At 41.7% G+C, this 22,983-nt stretch overlaps 1 protein-coding gene across 2 annotated transcripts in view; it reads right to left on the bottom strand.

Moving 5' to 3' along the window:
• Positions 1 to 22,983, bottom strand: part of RNF31 (ring finger protein 31) — a 1,258,066-nt gene that overhangs the window by 285,027 nt on the left and 950,056 nt on the right. For both annotated transcript variants that reach the window (XM_044058825.1, XM_044058826.1), the window contains exon 17: positions 22,023 to 22,141. In XM_044058825.1, coding sequence (XP_043914760.1) covers positions 22,023 to 22,141 — 119 coding nt within the window. The remainder of the gene's footprint in view (positions 1 to 22,022; positions 22,142 to 22,983) is intronic.

Genomic DNA, 22,983 nt, shown 5'->3' on the forward strand with positions numbered 1-22,983 from the left:
GCAGAAGGACATTTTCTGGCTTGTTAAACTTGATTTCTGCATTAGTAACTGTATTTAGAGCACAACCTAGAGCTGTTTACTGAATTTCCTGTTTGCACTTATTTTTAAAATCGTTTTTTTCTCAAAACTTGCATTTTATCTGTCTTTGGCCTAGCACTCTTGTGTGGGGTCATTTACTGCACTGTTATAACTTGTTCATACTTGTGAACCCCTGCTATCTCGGAAAAAACAAAAAAACAAAATAAATTTTGCTTTTTTCCCACTTTTCTGAGATTTAAAAAAGTTCAGTTACAGGCTTGCTGTTCTTGAACTGTTTGTAAGTTTCTGTGAGGCCATTTTTGCTTGGGCTAAAGGGAAGTCTCTCTGTTGATCAGTGGCAGTGAAAAACATTGAGCAGCCTGCCTGCCCCTGTGGGAGTGGTTACTAACTTGAAACTGTAGTTTTATTGGCCATTTTGGGTAAATTCCAAAACTCCTTCATCTTCCTCTCTTAAAACCTGGTTGCCTCGTGGTTTTGGCGTCTTTTCAGGCTTGTTGGCTGTTGGTGAAGCACCCACCAAGAGGAGAAAACGCTAAGAGAAGAAAGGAGCCACTTTTTTCATAGATTTTTCATAGATTCATAGATTCGTACTAAGCTAACTGCCCTTGCGGGCCATTGTAAGCCTAGCCAATTATCCCTTGTGAGACTCAAACCCTGCACCTTGTGTTTGTAAGGCAAACACCTTAACCATTAGGCCACCCTCCCAACCAAATAAATTCCCACTGCCAGTCTCGAACCCAGGACCTTGGTAACATTAGTCTTATTGACCTACCACTAAGCCATGACAGCCATTGAGATTTTAAGTATTTTTCCTCTGTTTATTTGCTAAGTTTTTCTGCATAGCCGCCTATTTTGAGCATTTTCTGGGTTGTTAAACTTGATTTCTGCATTAGTAACTGTATTTAGAGCACAACCTAGAGCTGTTTACTGAATTTCCTGTTTGCACTTATTTTTAAAATCGTTTTTTTCTCAAAACTTGCATTTTATCTGTCTTTGGCCTAGCACTCTTGTGTGGGGTCATTTACTGCACTGTTATAACTTGTTAATACTTGTGAACCTCTGCTATCTCTGAAAAAACAAAAAGACAAAAAAAAAATATTGCTTTTTTCCTACTTTTCTGAGATTTAAAAAAGTTCAGTTACAGGCTTGCTGTTCTTGAACTGTTTGTAAGTTTCTGTGAGGCCATTTTTGCTTGGGCTAAAGGGAAGTCTCTCTGTTGATCAGTGGCAGTGAAAAACATTGAGCAGCCTGCCTGCCCCTGTGGGAGTGGTTACTGACTTGAAACTGTAGTTTTGTTGGCCATTTTGGGTCAATTCCAAAACTCCTTCATCTTCCTCTCTTAAAACCCTCTTTTGCGCGTTTTTGCATGTTTTTGTGCATAGCGCAACAGTGGGCAGCGCCGCCTAATTGGGTTTAAACTATTCCTGGCTCCACAAAGTCTGCTCTTCACTTTTTCCCTTAGAACTGCTCTATCTTTCAATTTAAACACCATATTCTCATTCTAAGGCCCTTCACCGGTCCAATTAAGTAATCCTACAAGTTAGCACTATTAAACCATAAGCACTACTTACTCTTATACTCTCTACGATTACCCTGTCCTCTATTGGTCCGTCTTAAATTCAGTTTCCCTATATTACTCTAGCATGTCCAAAGGTCAGTCAATGGTTTCCTATCCAGTCCAGTTGGTGAATCTGGGAATTTTGAGGCAATGTTACAACTGTCTCATGTACACGGACAACCTTCTCCTCCTCCAAACAGGTTCAAATATATGTGAGAGATGCAACTATTTAGCCAAACTGGAGGCTAAGCTCTCTCATCTGAAAACTGGTGTAACCAGTCAGGAGGAGAAGGTAACCTCACACAACACAATTCCAGTATCACATAGTCCCACCACATCAGCGAACCAAACACATAAATACAAAAAAACATACTCGGAGGCTCTAAATAAAAATCTACCTAAGCAACAGAGACCGCCAAAGCAGACATCCAAGCAAACGCTACCTCAAAACAAAACACACACAACACATAACCCACAAAGTCAGTGTGCCAAGCAGCCACAGCCCTTAAGGCTGAATAACACACCTGATACTCTTGTTATAGGTGACTCTATTGTCAGACACACTGACTTCCCGCTCACCAGGCTGAATAAAGAGAAGGTCACGGTGAGCTGCCTGTCGGGTGCTAGGATCCGCCACAAAACGCAAGCACTCAGGTCACTCCAAAGCAAATACAAATATGACTCAGTCATTGTACATGCTGGTGTGAATGACCTGAGACGTACCTCCTGGACTACATGAAAAGAGACATAGAGGAGCTCTCTGATCATGTAGCCCAGGCTGGTATGACCCTGACCTTGAGCAGCATCTTACCCTCACCTAGAATGATGCCACAGTACAAAGACAAAATGATCGATTTTAACAATTGGCTAAAATTTTGGTGTCATTCAAAGGGGATCCAGTGTCTGTCAGCCTGGGATGACATGCTCGACAAGCCACGTTGCTTCGCTAGGGACGGCTTGCACCTGTCACCACTGGGCTTTCGGATATTGGCAAAGGCTCTTGCCACCCCCATAGTGCCTTTTTTAGACAAGGCTCAAAAGTCAAACCCACCCCCATAGACAGTACAAGGAACAAGAAACTAAGTGTAATGCTGCTAAACGCCAGAAGTCTTAACCTCAAGATGCACGCACTCGAAGCTCTCCTCAGTATGGAGTACATTGATATCTGTGCAGTGACAGAAACCTGGTTCAAGGCTCCAGAGAGCACCCCAGCACTACAAGGCTATACCTCATATCATGCTTTTCGGCCCCAAAACCCAGACCGAACCACAAAAGGTGGGGGAGTTTCCATATTTATAAAGGATATCCACACCTCCAGGTTAGTGGCATTGCACAAAGTATCGGAGACCATCCATGTGCAACTAACAGTGGGCAAGACTGCTTTTCAGTTTATAGCATCCTACAGACCGCCCTCTCAAAGTCAGGAATCCCACTCGGCTTTCCGGAAAACACTGGAGAACATGAAGATCTCTCCGAACACCATTATATTGGGCGACTTCAACTTCCCAAACATTGACTGGGAGCACTACTCAAGCCCCAGCACCTTAGCCCAAAGGTTCCTAGAAATTATAAACTCAAATGCTATGGAACAACTAGTCACCACTCCCACAAGAGGGGACAACATGCTAGACCTGATCATTACCAACATGGGGACTCTATGCTCCACACCAGAAGTATATCCCTCATTGGTAAGATCAGACCATAAATTAATTTCACTGGATGTCCACATCCCGACCCCACCCTCAGCCCAGAAAAACCACAGTGAAAAACTTCTCAAAAGCGAACTTCTCACTTCTCAAAACTGAAGTGGAATCCTTCAAGGCCCCAGGGCCAGTGGAAACTACGGCCCAAATTGCAGAATCCTATATAAACGCATTATATGGACATCTCCAGGAATGCATGGATCATGCTATCCCAAACAAAACCAAGACCCAATCATCCAAAGGCAGGTGTCCAGTCTGGTGGACCCCTGCCATAAATAAACTGTACAACAGAAGGAGGAAGCTACTACATGATAGAGCAAAATCCCTAATAGGGAAGGCATCTCTGATCAGTACTAGCAAAAAATTACGATCCTCATAAAATCCTCCAAGGCCAGCTTCGAGAGAAAAATTGCACAGGACACCAAAGACAATCATAAGGCTTTTTTCAGTTATGTTAGAAACCTGGGATGCAACTCCCAGACTTGTTCTGAGTTGATTCTAAACGACAAAAATACACTGAACCCACAGACATCGCCAATATCCTGGCAGACAGGTTCAGTGCAAACTTCTCCCAAAAGAGCAAGTAGCTATGCCGGCAGAGGGCTGCCTGCCAAACAACTCTGAGGCCGAGCTGAAGGCAGCCCTCTCCAAAGCAAAAACACTGCTTCCATGGGACCAGATGGCCCTAGGTTGCCCCTACATGAACTCCAAGAGGAACTAATCCCTCAAATAAAACAGCTATACAATTTCAGCCTCACTACAGGATATGTGCCCACAGAATGGTGTACAGCAACAGTGGTCTCACTCCACAAAGGTGGAGCCTCACGGACCCTGGAAACTATCGCCCATAAGCCTGACTAGCTTAGTCTGCAAGGCTATGGAAAGGATCATCATGGAGCTCATAAACAAAGACATTGGGGACCTACAGACACTAGATCCTACCCAGTTCGGCTTTGTCAATGGCAGATCCTGCCTTTTGAACCTGGTTGACTTCTTCAAAACAGTCACCAAAGCCATAGATGAAGGAAAGGTAGTCCACACAGCCTATCTGGACCATGCAAAGGCATTTGACACAATACCCCACTCGGGCATCATAGATAAGCTATCCTGCTTAAATATAAACCCTTATGTCACAAGATGGGTCGTAAACTGGCTCAAAGACAGAACCCACAGTGTGAGAGTTGCTGGAGCCATGTCAGACTCGAAACCGATCACAAGTGGCGTCCCACAGGGTTCTGTCCTGGGACCACTCTTGTTCGGTATATACTTTTCCGAGGTACAGGCAAACGTGGGAGGACTATGGCTCACCAAGTTCGCAGACGACTGCAAACTGGGCGCCATAATCAACTCTCCAGCTGACACAAACATCCTTCAAAAAGCTTTTTTCAGTTATGTTAGAAACCTGGGATGCAACTCCCAGACTTGTTCTGAGTTGATTCTAAACGACAAAAAATACACTGAACCCACAGACATCGCCAATATCCTGGCAGACAGGTTCAGTGCAAACTTATCCCCCCCCCCCAAAAGAGCAAGTAGCTATCCCGGCAGAGGGCTGCCTCCCAAACATCTCTGATGCTGAGGTGAAGGCTGCCCTCTCCAAAGCAAAAAACACTGCTTCCATGGGACCAGATGGCGTCCTAGGTTGCGTCCTACATGAACTCCAAGAGGAACTAATCCCTCAAATAAAACAGCTATACAATTTCAGCCTCACTACAGGATATGTGCCCACAGAATGGTGTACAGCAACAGTGGTCTCACTCCACAAAGGTGGAGCCTCTACGGACCCTGGAAACTATCGCCCCATAAGCCTGACTAGCTTAGTCTGCAAGGCTATGGAAAGGATCATCATGGAGCTCATAAACAAAGACATTGGGGACCTACAGACACTAGATCCTACCCAGTTCGGCTTTGTCAATGGCAGATCCTGCCTTTTGAACCTGGTTGACTTCTTCAAAACAGTCACCAAAGCCATAGATGAAGGAAAGGTAGTCCACACAGCCTATCTGGACCATGCAAAGGCATTTGACACAATACCCCACTCGGGCATCATAGATAAGCTATCCTGCTTAAATATAAACCCTTATGTCACAAGATGGGTCGCAAACTGGCTCAAAGACAGAACCCACAGTGTGAGAGTTGCTGGAGCCATGTCAGACTCGAAACCGGTCACAAGTGGCGTCCCACAGGGTTCTGTCCTGGGACCACTCTTGTTCGGTATATACTTTTCCGAGGTACAGGCAAACGTGGGAGGACTATGGCTCACCAAGTTCGCAGACGACTGCAAACTGGGCGCCATAATCAACTCTTCAGCTGACACAAACATCCTTCAAAAAGGTCTCACAGAGACAGATAACTGGTGCCAGCGCCATGGTTTAAAGCTAAATGCCAAAAAATGTATAGTCATACCCTTTGGCAAAAACAATGTGCCCACAAATTACCACATAGGCGGAAACCCATTAAGTACAGAGAAAGTTATTAGGGACCTGGGGACCCAAGTTGATAGCAATCTCTCCTTTGAAAACCACATTGCCAAAGTGGTTAGAAAGACCTTCTACATAGCCCACCTCATCACGAAGGGTTTCACATCTAGATCAAGAGAGGTAATCGTGCCCCTTTATTCATCCCTCATCAGGCCCATCATAGAATACAATGCCCCTTTTGGGATGTACCTTACCAGACACTTGCAGCAATTAGAAAGACCCCAAAAGTATCTCACCAAGAGGATCAAGGGTCTCAAACAGATGCCATATGCTGCTCGGTTAAAAAAACTCCAACTCTATTCAGTTGCATACCGCCTACTTTGAGGCGATCTATGCCTGACATACAAAGCTATGTCAAATCCAGAATTAATGGACATGCTCCACCTCAGTAAATCTAAATCCCTTAGAGCCACACGCTCGAGGGACTTGAACCTCAGCACAGAAATAAATAGAACTTGCTGGAGGGACAGGTTCATAACCCAGAGGCTCCATTCACTCTGGAATAGAATTCCAGTTCATGTAAGGCAAAGCACCTCACTGAATCTCTTCAAGAAGAATCTCGATAGGTGGATGGGGGATCGTAGGTTTGTCCCAGGGATTACTCCCGTGTCACTATTAGACAGAGGCACAGTAAACTAACCTTAAAAAGGGCACAGTATACTCAAATCAAGGGGTGGCGTAAGCCATACAGAATTGGGCTAGGCTTATAATTGCCCCAGGGCAGATAGCCTAGTATGAACCTATGAACCTATGACTGTATACTGAAAGGCATAATAATGTGGCAAGACTGTTGCACTGCGGATTGTGCAAACATTATGGTACTGAAGTGGCTGAAAAACACTGGAAACATTAGCCACAAAGCACCATAGAAAATGATGAAGTCTGCATCACATGGGATCACCCATTACCAACAATTCAAAAGATAGATGCTAGAAAACCAGATATAGTGGTCCATGAAATGAAGACAAAAGTAACATTGATCATTGAAATCACCACACCTAGTGACTACAGTGTGTTGCGTACAGAGAGACACAAAGTCATAAAATATCAGGCTCTGCAGGTAGAAACGAGAGCAATGTGGAAGAAAGACACCCAGACAGCACCAATAGTAGTAGGAGCAACAGGTCTTATAAAAAAGAATCTACAGTCGTATTTAGATACGTTACCAATTCATGTAACCCCACACATATTGCAGAAAGAGTCATTACTGGGCACAATGCGGGTGCTGCGAAGAGCACTTTTGGCTGACATCAAAGACTGAAACAATACTAATTTCATGAACTTTAATTGTACTTTGACTTAGGAATGGGGTCCATTCCCATCATGGCATTAGAAACCCAAAAGATTTGGAGAAATTAAAAAAGAGTTACCCTTGAAATTTCATTAGCAATAAAAGTCCCTCTGTTTCTACCTGAAACCTCAAAACTGTATCATTAATGACACCTGTTCTACCTAGACCATTGAAATCATATCAGTGATAAAGTATCACTAGTTTATCAAAACCACTGAAGTTGTACTAGTTTTAAAGCACCTGAAATTCTACCTGTAATAAAACCTTTCTGGTTCTACCAGAACCCTAAAACTGCATCAGTAATGAAACACCTCTGTTTCCACCTACTCCTTGAAACACTATTAGTAATAAAAACACCTCTGGTCCCACCTAAACTCTGAAACTGTGTCATTTTAATTTCTCCAATTATTTTAGGTTTCTAACACCATGACAGGAGTGGACCCCATTCCTAAGTCAAAGTATAATTAAAGTTCATGAAATTAGTATTGTTCCAGTCTTTGATGTTAGCCAAAAGTACTCTTTGCATCAACCATAGTGTGTCCAGAATTTACTTATTTTACAATTCATATTGAGTTACGTGTATTGATAGTATATCTAAATACAACTGTAAATTCATATTTATGAGCCCCATTGTTCCTGCTACTACTGGAACTATCTGGGTATCCTCCTTCAAGATTGCCTTTCTTCCCACCTGGTAATGCTGGTTTTTAATGACTCTGTGCCTCTCTGTATGTAAGATACTGTAATCACTTGAGGTAGCAATTTCAATGATCAATGCTGCTATTTTCTTCTTTTCATGGACTACTGTATCTGGTTTTCTCACATCTATATTTTGAACTGTTGGCGATGGGTGATCCCGTGCGATATAAAGTTCATCATTCTCTATAATGCTTTGTTGCTCATGGTTCTAAAGCTTCTCAGCTACTTCAATATTGTAATGTCTGAATAATCCCCAATGGAACAGTCTTGCCACATTATTATGTCTTTCAATATAAGACCCTCTGCCATTAGTGCATCACACCCAGCAACAAAATGTGCAACTGTTTCCAATTCTGTTTTACAAAACCTGTATTTGTCTGTTTCACCCATATGTTCAATGGACTTTGTAAACCAACATTTACGTAGTCCACTATCCTGGGCCAGCAACATTAACTTTTCGTCTTTTGGTTTAAATTCACATCTCCTTAACCATCCCTGTGTCACATCCTAATCAACATGAGGTTGTTCTGTATTTGCAAATAAATGCATGCCTTTTTCGCTTTTCTTACCCTCTCATCAGATCCTTTACTTTATATTCTTCTTTGTTTTTTGGCACATGCAGTTGCTGCCTGATTTTTTTCCACTTCTGGTTTGATTTCCATGTTTGTTTGACACTGACATGCATCTGTTAAACTAAGCAGGGAAGTCATCTTAAGACTTGTTCTCCTCATCTTTTAATTCACTACATTTGGATCTTTTGAGGTCAGCAGATACGTATGCAAGTCCTATGATTGCAAATCTATACATGTAATCAATTCCTTCAGAATGGAAAATTTATCATCTTGGTATCCACTAATTTTTATAAATCATTTGGTAAGTGTGAAGAAGTTTTCTTGTTCTTCCTGTCCAAATGATCCAATACCTTTAGGGACAGTCAATCACCCCAAAAGATGGAACATGAAGAGCAAATCAGTATTAATTTTAGTCTTCTAAAGTGTTCCTTATTTTGTTTGTATTTCTTCATATTTTATTGTCAATCCTTCATCAAGCCCCAAATATTTATACACTACCTCCTGCTAAAGTTCTTTTATATCACATTCCTGTCTCAGACTGATATTTACTTGGTGCTGCTGCTTTTCTGCTTTACAGGTTGCTTCTGCACATTTACCAAGAACAGATGACAAGTTTGACCACTTCCAATTGTGCTTTCAGTTCCTCATCTGATTAACTATACAGTTTTAAATCATCCACAAAAAGAAGATGAAAAGTCTTTGCACTTTGTTGTGTTCTGGGAGCCAAACTGTAACCATGACCTAATCTTTTAAGTAGACAGCTTAATGGGTTAAGGGCAAGGAAAAAATGAGCAGCAGTAACAAAGAGTTATCCTGGAATATCCCCACTGAATTTTTATTCCTGGGAAAATAATTTTTCCTTTTATCATGGCTTAGCTACAAAGTGGTTTGCCATCTTTCATGGTGCACCTTATATATATGTAAGCACTCATTTATCCATGAATGTAGGATGCTGTCAAATGCTTTTTTGTGCTCTATCTAAGCCATATTAGATTCTTCCCCTTTTTACAATTCCCCATTAGGACTTTATTTAACAATAAATGATCCTTTGTTCCATATGACATTCTTTTATTATCTTTTTGTTCTATTGCCACAATTGAGTTTTCTTCTAAATGACTATAAACCCTCTCTGCAGCAATTACAGTACATAGTTTATGCATCACAGGAAAGCAAGTTATTGGTCTATAGTTTTTAGGATAGCTTGCAGGTTCACTCTTAAGGAGTACCATTTTTCCTGCTGTTACCCAGGTTGGTGTCTGTTCAGGATGCACATGTAGTGCTTACTCAAAGCTAAATCTTCATGTAAAGATGTTAATAGTTTTGAACAGAAGTTAGATACTGCATCTGGGCTGGGGTTTCCAGTTAAGAGCTTTTATTAATTTTGCCTCATTTTCTCTGGCTGTTGCTTCATCCCCTTTCATATCCTGCACATTTGAACTTCTTATTGTTTCTTTTACTTTTGCTGTCCATTCAGCATCTTTGTTATGTTCCACAGGGTCTTCATAAAGATTTCCCCAAAATGTATCTATTTCCTGATTTTAGTGGTATTTTCATACCTTCCTTGTTTCCCAATTCTTTAAAAAAAACTTTTTTTGGGTCATCAATGAATTGCTTATTCTGTATTTTTTCTTTATATTTATCTGCATACCACTTTTTTGCCTGTGCTGATATCTTTAGTTTATTATTTGTAATAGTGTATGACAGATCCTGGTTTGTGCTGATGCTGTGTGTTGCTTTTATCATGTCTTCCCTCTTCAGTACTCTTCTAACAGTGACATTTCTTGTCTTAATTCCTTTACAGTTTTCTCTATTCGATACTTCCATGATGGCATTCGATTTCTTCCCTTCGTTTCCCCTATCACCCCGTGTTTTTGTGGTAAGACAATCTGTTGTTAATTTAGCTGCACAGTAATATACCCTATTTACTTATTTTATATCACATGAAATTCTGTTAATAGTCTTAATTTCTGTGTTCATTTGTTTTATTAAATTTGTAACATTTTGGGTCTTATTGCCTTTCTGTAATGTATTTCTTTCACTGATCTTAATATGTCTATCCATCTCTATCAAACAAAGCAACTTTTCTCTTAGATCATTTTCTTCTAAACTAAGGGCACAATCTTTGCCCTCCATTTCCTATGGGCATTCTACAGAAAGTTCCAGAACATTTTCCTGAGACATATTCTCTTCAGCTGTATCTTGTGTCATCCATTGGTCTTTTACATGGGAACTCACTGGCCTAACACTCCACAATATTGACTTTACCAGAGTTTCCTGCTCCGTCCCCTTGTAGTGCAACTCCAACTAAACTTTTATACTGGTTTCCTGCTGAAATCTCAAAAATATCTTCATGTAGCAAGTGAACATATGCTTCCCTTTCAACCAGTTTCTCCTTAATTTAGGGACTCATTGTCCCATCATGTTGTGACATTACCAGAGTTGGATTTTCAACATTAAATCCTTCATTTCACAATTAATCCATAACTTCAGTTTCTATTTCATCATCTTCTCTATTACTAATCCTCTTTTCTACTTTCCCCTACATTCTACTTTTCCTGGTACTTCTCCTGGTACCTCATTACCACAATCAGCAAACCCAACCTTTTCTGAAATCAGCATGTCTGTGTTTCTTTTGCAAAGTTTTCAGTCTTCTTGCTTGTTTTCTTTACTTTTTACAGTGACTGAATAAAAAGCATTCTTTATTAAAAAAATCTTTTTTATAAATATTGTTATTGTATTGATTAGTTTTGCTTCCTCCTTTGCATAAATAATAACCATATTAAATCTCCTTTTCTTTTCCATGTCTATATTTCTTCTTCAGATGGTTCCCACTCCACCCACCTACTTCTCCTTACTTTGGGGATTCGTTCCATCATGCTCTGATGTTACCAGAGTTGGATTTTCAAAACTGATCCCTTCACTTCGCAGGCAATCCATAACTTCAGCTTCTATTTGTTTAACTTCTACTTTACCAATCTTCCATTCTACAGTTCCTCCCTTTGTGATCATAATTTTTTGTATTTTGAAATTTTCCATATCTAGGAGCCTTTGCCTGTATTTATTTCTCTTCAAATATCTTTGAAGCAACTTCTTTTTCCTTCTACAAAGGGGGGGGGGGGGGCTTAACTCCATTGTAGGAATGTTTCTGTATTATTTCCAATCTTGGCACCAGTGCGCCTACCAAGATTGGGCATTTCTTTTTATCCTGGGACTTGTGCACCCAGCTGTCTTTTTATGTTTTAACTTACTTCTGTCCGTAATATATGATATATACAATACAGTCTACAAATTTTGTAAAAACAGGGTCCGCCTCATGAAGGTAGTCACTAAGACTTGAGAATTGCTGTGTCAGCAATAAAATACATGTGTTTTTACTTGATAGCCTGAAACTTTAAATGGAATGAGGCAGATCTAGTTCAACAAAAAAACCCTGAAAACAAACCAGCATTAAAGCACTTCCATTTCTACCCAAACAATTGAAAATATACCAGTAACAAAGCATATATTCTTCTATCTGAACTCCTGAAACTGCAACACTACTAGCCTTGTTTTATCTCGATCTCTTACACTTTATAATTAATAATACACCTCTAGATCTATTTAAACCCTTGAAACGATAACAATAAAGTAACTCTGGCTCTAGATAAACCCTGAAGGTGTACAAGTAATAAAGCATCTCTGGCTACAGCAAAACCCTATACCACTACCCTTCAGACACATGTAACAATGCCCCCCCACCTCGCCAGAATCTATACTAGAAGTAAAGCATATATGATTCTATCGGAGTATCCAAGGCCAAATAAAGCAGCTCTGGTTCTACCCAAACTCCTAAAACTGTACCAGTAATAAAGCACCGCTAGCAGTTCTGAACCAAGAAATGACCTACTCCTTCCTCATTCAGATGTTTACCAGCTAACATGCCAAGTAATCAAAACACTTTTCTTATCTTTTGTCACTATTTTCTTTTCATCTCTGTTTTTCATTGCTAAAGTCTTTCTGTAACTATTTTCCTCTGCTTTTCCTTAATTTTGCCACTGTTTTTTGAGTTTCCAGCTAGTTTTTGGTAATCATCTCAATACCGAAAGATTGCCAAATTCCAGTAATAACGGCTACACCGATAAAAACCGCACTCTCCAAAGCTAAGAATACAGCATCCATGGGACCAAATGACATCCCAGGCTGTGTACTACAAGAACTACAAAATGAACTGGCACCTCACCTAAGTGTCATGTTTAATCATAGCCTCACCCCAGGCTTCGTGCCCACTGAGTGGAGCACAGCTACAGTTATCCCACTCAACAAGGAGGGATCCACCTTGGATCCTGGGACTATCGCCCCCTCAGTCTGACGAGCCTGATCTAAAAGGCCATGGAACGTATTATCATGGAACTTATAAACAAAGACACTGGCAACCTTCAAACTCTGGACCCCACCCAGTTTGGGTTTGTGAAGGGCTGATCTTGTCTCCTGAACCTGAATGACTTCTTTGAATCAGTCTCCAGAGATGTGGACGATGGTAAGGCGATCCACACAGCCTATCTGGACCTGGCCAAGGCCTTCAACACCATCCCCCACTCTGGAATCATAGATAAATTTACTAAGCTGGGCATTAATCCCTACGTCACTCGATGAGTTGCGTACTGACAAGAACCCAGACTGTAAAAGTAGCTGACTCCAAATCCAGCTCCAGACAAGTGCAGTACCTCAAGGTTCAGTCCTGGGACTGCTCTTGTTTGGCATCTACTTCTCTGACGTACAGGCCAACACTAAGGGACTCTGGCTAACAAAGTTCACAGATGACTGCAAACTGGGAGCCATTATTGAATCACCAAATGATGTGGATATTCTACAAAAAGGCCTTACAGAAATTAATGCCAAGAAATGTATAGTTATCCCCTTTGGGAAAAAACATGTACCCGTGAATTACCACATAGGTGGCAGTACACTAAACACCGAAAGTGTGATAAGAGACTTAGGGACACAGGTGGACAGTGGTCTCACCTTTGATAACCACATCACCACAACAGTCAGGAAATCCTTCTATGTGGAACACCTCATCACTAAGGGCTTTTCGTCCAGTAAAAAAGAGGTCATTGTCCCACTGTACACATCCCTCATTAGACCCATTATAGAATACAATGCCCCGTTTGGTATGTACCTCTCAAGACATCTGCAACATGGAAAGGCCACAAAAATACCTCACTAAAAGAATCACAGGCCAGCTGTACGCTTTTGCATAGCGTCTACTCAGAGGCGATCTCTGCTTAACATACAAGGCCATGTCAAACCCAGAGCTGTTGGACATGCTACACTTAAAGAAATCCCAATCCCTCAGAACCACTCGCTCCAGGGATCTAAATCTTGTCATCACAATAAACAAAACATGCTGGAGGGACAGGTTCCTGACCCAGAGACTCCACAGACTCTGGAATAGACTGCCCATACATGTCAAGCAGAGTGCCTCCTTGGCCGTCTTCAAAAAGAACCTTGACGATTGGATGGGAGATAGGAAATTCACCCTGGGGATCACATCAGTCACCCTTCTAGACAGGGGTCCAGGGAAGTAAATATTGTGGGAAGAAATAGCCAGGGAACTGTTAAGGCTAGGCTTGTAGAGGCCCTAGGGCCGATAGCCTAGTACCAACCTATGAACCTATGTAGTGTTAGCATCTAAGAACCAGTGGTGGTGGTTGGTTTTGTGGTAGGGAATTACATTTCTACTGTGATCCCAAAGTACACATATTTGGCTGAATTTGTAGCTAATTTTCTATTGGATCTTTTGTTTTCTCTACTGGGATGAACAGTACTGAGCAGGCTCTGCACATGGCTGTGCGACAATGTTCTATGTAATTTCACACTGGAAGAACCTGAAATGCATCTACAAATAACCCTTATCATTCTACCACCCACTAAGAGGCTGTAGCTATATTCCCACAGTGTCTACTAATTAGTTTTGTACTCACTACTAACTTAGATAACTGGGAACTGTTTTCTTATTAGTCTTTTCCGTATTATTCTTTCCTCTTTTACACTGCAAATACAAGCCATTTTAAATGAATTCTTAAGCCACACTCCAGTATTGTTACTTAACCTTTTCAAACTGCAAATACAAGCCACATTCCTGTAATATCAGAAATAAATTATTTCAACTGAACCCCTAACTACATTTTTTTTTCTTGAACTCAAATATTCCATTCCTTTATTGTACTTTTGGATTAAAATGGAAGGCCAAACAGCTTGTTTATGTTAACAAATAGAAATACTAAAAATGTAAGTGTCAAAATGGATTTTTTCTAGCAAAGTTATTCCTTACATAATTTCCTAGCAATCTAGGTAAGAAAAATGCACTTCTGTTCTTTCAGGAATTATTTATGAACAAACTGTCCAAAAAGAATGTGTGTTTTGTAAAACATTATGCTACAGCAGCATGTCTCAGGTTTAGAGAAGCAATCATCTCTCTTCTTGATTACAAACAAAGCAATATTATGGAGCACTGCTTTCCTAGGAGAAGCAGATAGAAACACAGACAAATCTCCTATTGTATTTTCTCTTTGTTTTTATTCTAAGTTCTGTAATAAATACAGTGTTGTTTGTATAAAGAGAGCACTTGAGATTGTGGGAAATCTTCTAAATTATGAGACCATTCAGAAATGCAACTGTCTGAGCTGGTACTAGATGATGGTTTGCTTATTTTTCTGCATGTTTTGAGTGCGTAAATTATGACTGGAAGGGATAGTCCACAAAAGTATCACACAGGCTTAAAATCATGCCACTCAACTGTTCCTGATTTTCAGGGATGTCCCTGATTTTGACTCAAATTTTAGCTCTGATCCTCTTAATCCTTCCAAAAACTGGTGTCTTTTGGAAAAAAGTGGAAAATTAATTCTTAATAAAGACAATAATTAGATTTATAAACTTCTTTTACTTCAGAAAATGGATATTAATTTTCTTATTCTGTCAGTGTCTCTACTTAACAGTACTAATATTTTACAAATGGCCTTGATTCTGTTAAGAGCTATGCTGAAGACATTTTGATTCACGTATTTAAGTTAGTCTTTATAACCTGCCATGTTTAGATTTGCTTTAGAATCTCAGTAGCTGTTTGGGCCAAGAAAAAGTACAGTTTTGTACCTACCATAAATGTAGATGTTCGAAGATCTACATTGCTGCAGTCCTTACACTTGGGTAGTCCGCTGTCCTCGGTCGGCCCGAATATCAAAGTATAAGGCTGACGTCGGTCAAGGCGCTTTAGACTGACATCAGGACGTCAGGGTACAAATGCGCATGACCGACGTCATATCCTCAGTCTTTTCTTGCCCCAGATGTCAGAAGACCCTAAAAGGAAAGGTGAAACCCAAAAGACCACAAAAAACAACTAGCCACCCTTGCACTAAACATATGTACAATATATACAAAAACCACAACATTTGCAACCCAAACCACACAACTGCCTCTAAATATAGAGGGGATGGAGGGAGGGACTGCAGCAATGTAGATCTTGAACATCTACATTTATGGTAGGTACAAAACTGTACTATGTTCTTCATCTCACATTGCTGCAGTCCTTACACTTGGGTAGAATCCCAAAGCAGAGGTAAGGGAGGATGGCAAAGCTATAAAGCAGGAGGAGCTGCCAAAATGCCCTGTAGAATTGCAGTGGCAAAACCAGCCCTAGATTTAGAGTAAAGTGGAAGGTGGTAATGCTTAGAGAAAGTATGCACTGAACTCCAAGTCGCTGCCTCCAAAATATCCTTAGTTGCCACCCCCCTTAAAAATGCTGTAGACGTGGCAGTAGCCCTAGTGGAATGAGGCCTAATCCCAGCTGGAATCTCCTTACCATGATGGGAATAACAGAAAGCAATACAAAACCCAATCCACTTAGAAATAGTCTGTTTTGACACAGGTTTGCCCTGAGAACCCAAAGCAAAAGAAACAAATAATTGCTGAGACTGCCTGAACCCTTTAGTTCTGCTCAAATAATATCGCAACTGTCTGTGTATATCCAAAGTGTGCAAAATCTTTTCCCCTTTATTTTGGGGGTTTGCATAAAAAGTAGGTAAATGAATAGTTTGGTTTAAAGCCACACTAGAAACCACTTTAGGCACAAAGGAAGGATTAGTACGTAATGATACCCTATCCTTATGGAAAATTAAGAAAGGCTCAACTGCCATAAGGGCCTGTAATTCAGAAACCCTTCTCGCAGAGGTAATGGCCAACAAAAAAGCAGTCTTCCATGATAAATATTTCAATTCAGCAGTAGCTGCAGGCTCAAAAGGTTGTAGAGTGAGTTTCTCCAACACAAAATTGAGATCCCAAGCAGGAGTAGGAGCTCTATGGGGGTCTTAAATTCTTTGCCCTCTAAGGAATTGCTTAAACAAAGGATGAGAAAACAAAGGTGGAACACAGTCATAATGTGCTGAAATCGCTGCAGCATGAACTTTAATGGAAGAGAAAGACAAACCTTTGTCCAGTAACTCAGCAAGATATTGAAGGGCCACACTTAAATTAGGTTTAGAAACATCCAATTCTTTTGCTGTACTCCAAAATAAAAATCTCTTCCATTTATCTGCGTACACTTTCCTTGTACTAGGCCTTCTGGCCTCCAAAATAACATTCAAAACTTGCTGTGGAAGCTGGCACCCTCCAGGGTTTAAAACAGAATATGCCAGGCTGTTAGGTGAAGAGAGTGGAGTTTGACATTGAGTAAATGACTGTCCTCCTGAGACAGCAGGTGTGGAATCGAAGGCAAAGGCCATGGAGGTTCCCTTACCAGACTTCTCAGTAATGGGTACCAGTGCTGTCGAGGCCAATCCGGAGCTACTAGAATCATCTTTGGCTTGTCCTGTCTGACCTTTAGGAGTACCTTTGGGAGGAGAGGTAGAGGTGGAAAGGCATACACATGAAGCTTGCTCCAATTGAATGAAAGAGCATCCACTTTCCAAGCTGTGGGATGAAACCTTTTGTGCAAAACTTTGGCAGCTGGTGGTTCAGTGGAGAAGCGAACAGATCTATGTCTGGAGTTCCCCATAACACTGTCAATTGCTGAAATACATGAGGATCCAATTTCCACTCGTGGGGATCCATAATTCGTCTGCTCAACACATCTGCTAAGGAGTTCTGTGCTCCCGGCAGAAACCTTGCTTGAAGATTCAGCTGTAAACTGAGAGCAGTCTCCCACAAAATCATTGCCTGTCTGCATAGAGGATAAGAATGTGTTGCTTGTTGATGTACCACATGACAGTTGTGTTGTCTGTTAGAACCAACACCTGCCCTGGAAGGAGTAAGTCTTTGAAGGCTATCAATGCAAATTGGACTGCTAACATCTCCTTCAAGTTGATATGTAGATGTTGAAGTCTGGCAGGCCACGTGTCTTGTACCCATTTTCCATTTAGATGAGCTCCCCAAGCTTTGTCTGAGGCATCTGTCGTAAGAATCTGACTTCTGGCCGGGTCACAGAGAGTCCCTTGTTTAGGTGACATTCCTGAGCCCACCACAAAAACTCCTTTTGAATGCAAGGTATTATCTGAATGACAGTGTCCAAATCCTGACAGTGCTGTGTCCACACATTTTTGAGATACCATTGTAACTTCCTCATATGCAGTTTGGCATTGGGAAGCACCAGAATACAAGATGCCATGAACCCCAAGGCTTGAAGGACTGTCCTTGCAGTCAGCCTGGACTGATGAGACAATTGACGGAAGTACAGGGAAAGATTCTTTTGTTTGTCCGGGGTCAAAAAGGCCATCTGGGATGCTGTATTCAGCCTCACACCCAGAAAGCACATGTCCTGAGAGGGTACTAGACTGGACTTTATTTCGTTCACAGAATACCCCAGGCATCTTAGCACTGCTATCACATACTGTAAATGATGAAGAAGTTCGTCCCTTTCTTGGGCCAGAATCAGGCAGTCGTCCAAATAAGGATAGATCTGTATTCCTCTCAGCCTGAGGAAAGCTATCACTGGAGCCAGAACTTTCGTGAACACTCTGGGCAGTAGATAAGCCAAAGGGCAATGCAGAGAACTGATAATGAGAAGTCCCAGCCCGAAAACGCAGATACTTCCTGCAGCTTAGCCTGATAGGAACATGAAGGTAAGCTTCCTTGAGATCCAGAGTCACCATCCAATGGTCTTTGCCCAGCAGAGGTAAAAGCTGTTGTAATGTCAACATTTTGAACTTGGGAATGTCCAAATAAGTGTTGAGGATAGATAAATCTAAAATTGGTCTCCACTTGTTCCCCTTCTTTGGTACTAGGAACAGGCGAGAATAAAATCCTAGGCCCACTTCTGGTAGAGGGACCGGTTGTATGGCTCCTATTTGCAACAACAGAGAAATTTGTTTGTGAGCTTCTAGTCTTTGCTGAGGAGGAACGTCCGGCATGCCTTTGAAAGGAGGCAAGGTATGGAAATAAAACCTGTAACCCTGGTGTATGATATCCAATACCCATCTGTCTTGGGTAACCAGACTCCAATTTTCCTTGAAGAGCCAACCTTCCTCCCAAAGGTGCTGCCAGGCAAGAAGGATCTGGCAGCTGAAAAGGTAGGTCATTGGGCCTGTTTACGAAAGGACTGGCCCCTGCCCTCACCCGAAGATTGTGCAGGTGAACTCCCTGTTCTAGGCCTGAAGGAGCTCTGAGCTCTGCCTCTACCACGTCTAGATCTACCCGTAGCCTGATGATAAGAACGTCCACCCTTTAGCAGGCCAATTCCTACTAAACTTGGAGGCTGAACTTGCAAAAAATCTTTAACAGCCTGCATAGATTTAGCTTTGTCTTCCATTTTCTTCAAGACTGACTCCACAGGTGCACCAAACAACACATCAGACTGTAAAGGAGCATCCAAAATCCTTGACTTAACATGTTCAGATAAATTCTGATCCCTCAGCCAGGCGTGCCTGCGAAGAACTGACCCAGTGGCAGCCACCCTAGACGAGGCCTGTACAGCATCAAAACCACATTGTAACGAATGCTTGCCCACCTGTTCAGAGACATGTACCAAATCTTGCAATTCTTTACACTCAATACCTTCCGCCAGAGCATCTACCTTAGACTTCAATTGAGAAAGAAGATAATTTTGATATTTCAACATGTGAAACTGGCAATTCAAAGCCCTCATAGCTAAGGTGGAAGAAGTATAGACTTTCTTTCCCCATCTATCCAAAGCTCTGGCTTCTTTATCAGAAGGAACCGGATTTTTTACCACAGAGGCCTTAACACCCTTAGGTCCCTGACTAACAGTTTCTGGGTCCGCCCTAGGACTCTTATAAAGAAATTTATGAGCCTCAGGCACCCTGTAATACCTGTCTGGTTTAACAGGAGCAGGAGGCAAAGAATCAGGATTAAGTGAAGCCTCTGCAAACACATCTTCCACAACATCCAGAACAGGTGGAATAGCTAAAGGCCTATGCTGGGGCAAAAGCAAAAAATCCCTAAGCCTTTTCCTGGAATCAGAGAAGTCCTGACCTTCCCACTTAAAATGCTCCCTCATGGAATGAAGAGTCTCTGAAAAAGAAAAATCCTCTGGAGGAGAAGCAGAAGGAGTGGAATCATCCACATCAGAATCAGAATAAGGAGAATACTCCTGCAAGTCTTCAGCCGAAGACTCTGACACATCCGAAGCCTGCTCAAAACTCCCCAACTCTGGTTCAACCCTAGGCCTCTTATCAGGAGGGGGCAAAGAACCTCTAATCAAAGTAATTAAATCTTCTGCCATTTTAAGCATTTGCTTCTTGGGCACAGATCCTGAAGAGCTAGGAGAGACCCCAACAGAAGCTAAACTTGGCCTGCCCCTGGGAGAAGCCTTGGAAACAGAAGGAGAGGGCCTAACCACCCTAGGAAGTGAGGGGAGTATAGTAACCTGAGAAGCCCCTTCAGCTTGACCTGCCTCCTGAGAGGCCACATCCTGCAATATCAAAGTTTCCCCCTGAGATACCAGAGAAGTCTCCGGTGGAACCACCGGTTCCACTGACGCCACTAAAGGACCGGCGTCCGGTTCGGACGACTCTTCTAACCTGGGTTTAGCTGCTTTGTCTTTGCGCTTCTTCGAAGAAGCAGGCGGAGCATCCGACGGCATATTATAATTGCACCGCTTCCCGAAGACCAACCTGGCACAATCTAACCTTCTCTTAATAGTGCGTTTATTGAACCTAGCACAAAAGCGACACCCAACAACGTCGTGCTCAGGCCCCAAACAAGGAATACACAAAGTATGATAATCTCTATGCGGTATCTGTTTCCCACAAGAAATACAGTTATTCACTTTTTCTGACATCCGGTAAACCACTGAGGCAAGAAAAAACTAAAATATTCCCAACGGGTACTTAGCCAACTCTGACTCGGTCTGAAACTCCGAATGAAAAATTCCAGAACGCCAACCGGCACTTGCTGCTTCTGCATCGGACCATGCGGCAAAAGACTGAGGATATGGCGTCGGTCATGCGCATTTGTACCCTGACGTCCTGATGTCAGTCTAAAGCGCCTTGACCGACGTCAGCCTTATACTTTGATATTCGGGCCGACCGAGGACAGCGGACTACCCAAGTGTAAGGACTGCAGCAATGTGAGATGAAGAACATCTTCTTTTCACAACATGATTTCTGTCTCAGTGAACTTCTTGTGAGACATGCAGCTATCAGAAACATTCCACAGTTCACCCTCACTTGCCAACCTTATAGCACTAGGTTTAGTCAGGCAGTGTGACAATTGCCTGATGCTCACTGCTTAGCCCGTCAGTCTGTATGAGAGAGATGAAAGAACTTAACTAAATTGGAGGCTTCTCTCTCTTACAAACAAACATAGCCTGTGATCAATCCACATCACACTACATTTAAAACAAATACACAGTAAACTATCACATGCTGATGCCACTGAAAGGTCCTTGAATAAGTCTTTGACTCTGGAACAAATAACTAATAAACACAAGTAGGACTTGGATCTGCATGTTACTTTCTGAAATTATTGCACTGAGGACACTTCTGCACTCTCACAGCATCTTCTTCCCAAAGCTAAGTTTTGTGCTGGCTCTATGAAACTGAAAAATGAATTCCTGATTACATTTCAGGAGGAACTATGACCAATTAACAATCAGGGTGCTGTATGACACAGCTAGGAGGGACAGACTGAGTAGCCAATGTTAGCTCATTCACAGCCTGCAGGAGGGAGGCAGCCCAACTCATGAAAGATGATCAACGGTTCTGCAATGTGGCTGAAAGATGAGATGAGCAATCTTACTGACTTCAGCATTAACACAATAATCACATTTAGTGTCATGTACAGAAGTCATTCAGGTAGCATTGTGGAGTTCTGCAGATATCAGACCAAGAAGTATAACATAAATAGTAGTTGAACCATCCTTTGCTTCACTGAAGGAAAAGCTACACCCCATAACATAGATGTGTGACAACTGTCCCACCCTTCACTTTGTGCAAGGAGGTCCTGAATACCCAGCACAATGTAACACTGACAGCTAACATCACAATTGCATGAAGGGCAGGTATAATTATAAATAATGTGTGTGTGTGTGTGTGTGTGTGTGTGTGTGTGTGTGTGTGTGTGTGTGTGCATTACAAAATACAACCATCTTCCTAGACTTTACTTTGAAGACACAGACAGAAGTAGTACTTTCCAAGACATTTTTTCCACCGTTAAAATTGCTACACAATAAGTCCAAAAAGTAACACTTACATTGCCTGCAAGAAACATGTTGTAGCAGCCACTGCAGAATTCGTGCCGACACTGGGTACACTTGAAGTGCATACAGCCTCCTTTGGACAGTGCATACTGAAACTTGCATTTAGGGCACTCTACAAAAAAAAAAAAATCAGTGTTAGACATCACAAGGTGTAGCATATTTGAGCAAAACGCACTTGTATATCATGAAAACATTTGTTCCAAGAATGATACAATACACAGAACAAAAGACCACACTTGACAGTGGGGGCTTAAATTCAAGCCGATCAGATTAATCTAAACCTCAGTCTGTACTTCCTTAGTTGTCATGGTTGCTGATTTTAGTCAATCACAGTAGCATAAATGCAAAGTATCTCAAGTACATATGTTGTACTTATTACAGTGTTGCCAGACATAATCTCACATTCTTCCTTAATAATAACGTCTTGAAGCATACCTGCAATACCCTAAACATATGATCACTTGCAACTCACCTCTGCCCTGCTTACTTATCCACCTCCTTCCCAACTAAATACAAGACGGTAATGAGCTGGTATATCCTGTAATGAATTCCCTAAGGTACCAAAGACATATGTCCTGACATTGTTGTATCTTTCGTTTTTTTTGTCTTGATGTTGATTAAAAATTGATTATCTAAAAGGTTGCAGAACTATTGCAGCCCATATTCTTGCATCAGCTGCTCCCCTCCTGCTCCATTCACATTTTCCAGCCATTTCACATTTTTTTCAAATAATATTTGGACCTTTCCCCTCAGATCATGAATATCAACCCTTCCCCACACTCAAATACATTCCCCTAGTGTGTAGCTGAAGCCACAACACCAGCAGAAAACAGAGCCACACCAAGGCAAGCCACCACAGTCAGGTGGTTTAGTTTTTCTTTTCATGCCACACCCTTGGGTACACCACCCACTGCCACTACGCAATGACATGAATGGAGGTGAGTCACAGATGTG

This window comes from Protopterus annectens, chromosome 16.part0 (genome assembly GCF_019279795.1).
Source record: "Protopterus annectens isolate FY-2018-M chromosome 16.part0, PAN1.0, whole genome shotgun sequence".
Lineage (NCBI taxonomy): Eukaryota > Metazoa > Chordata > Ceratodontiformes > Protopteridae > Protopterus > Protopterus annectens.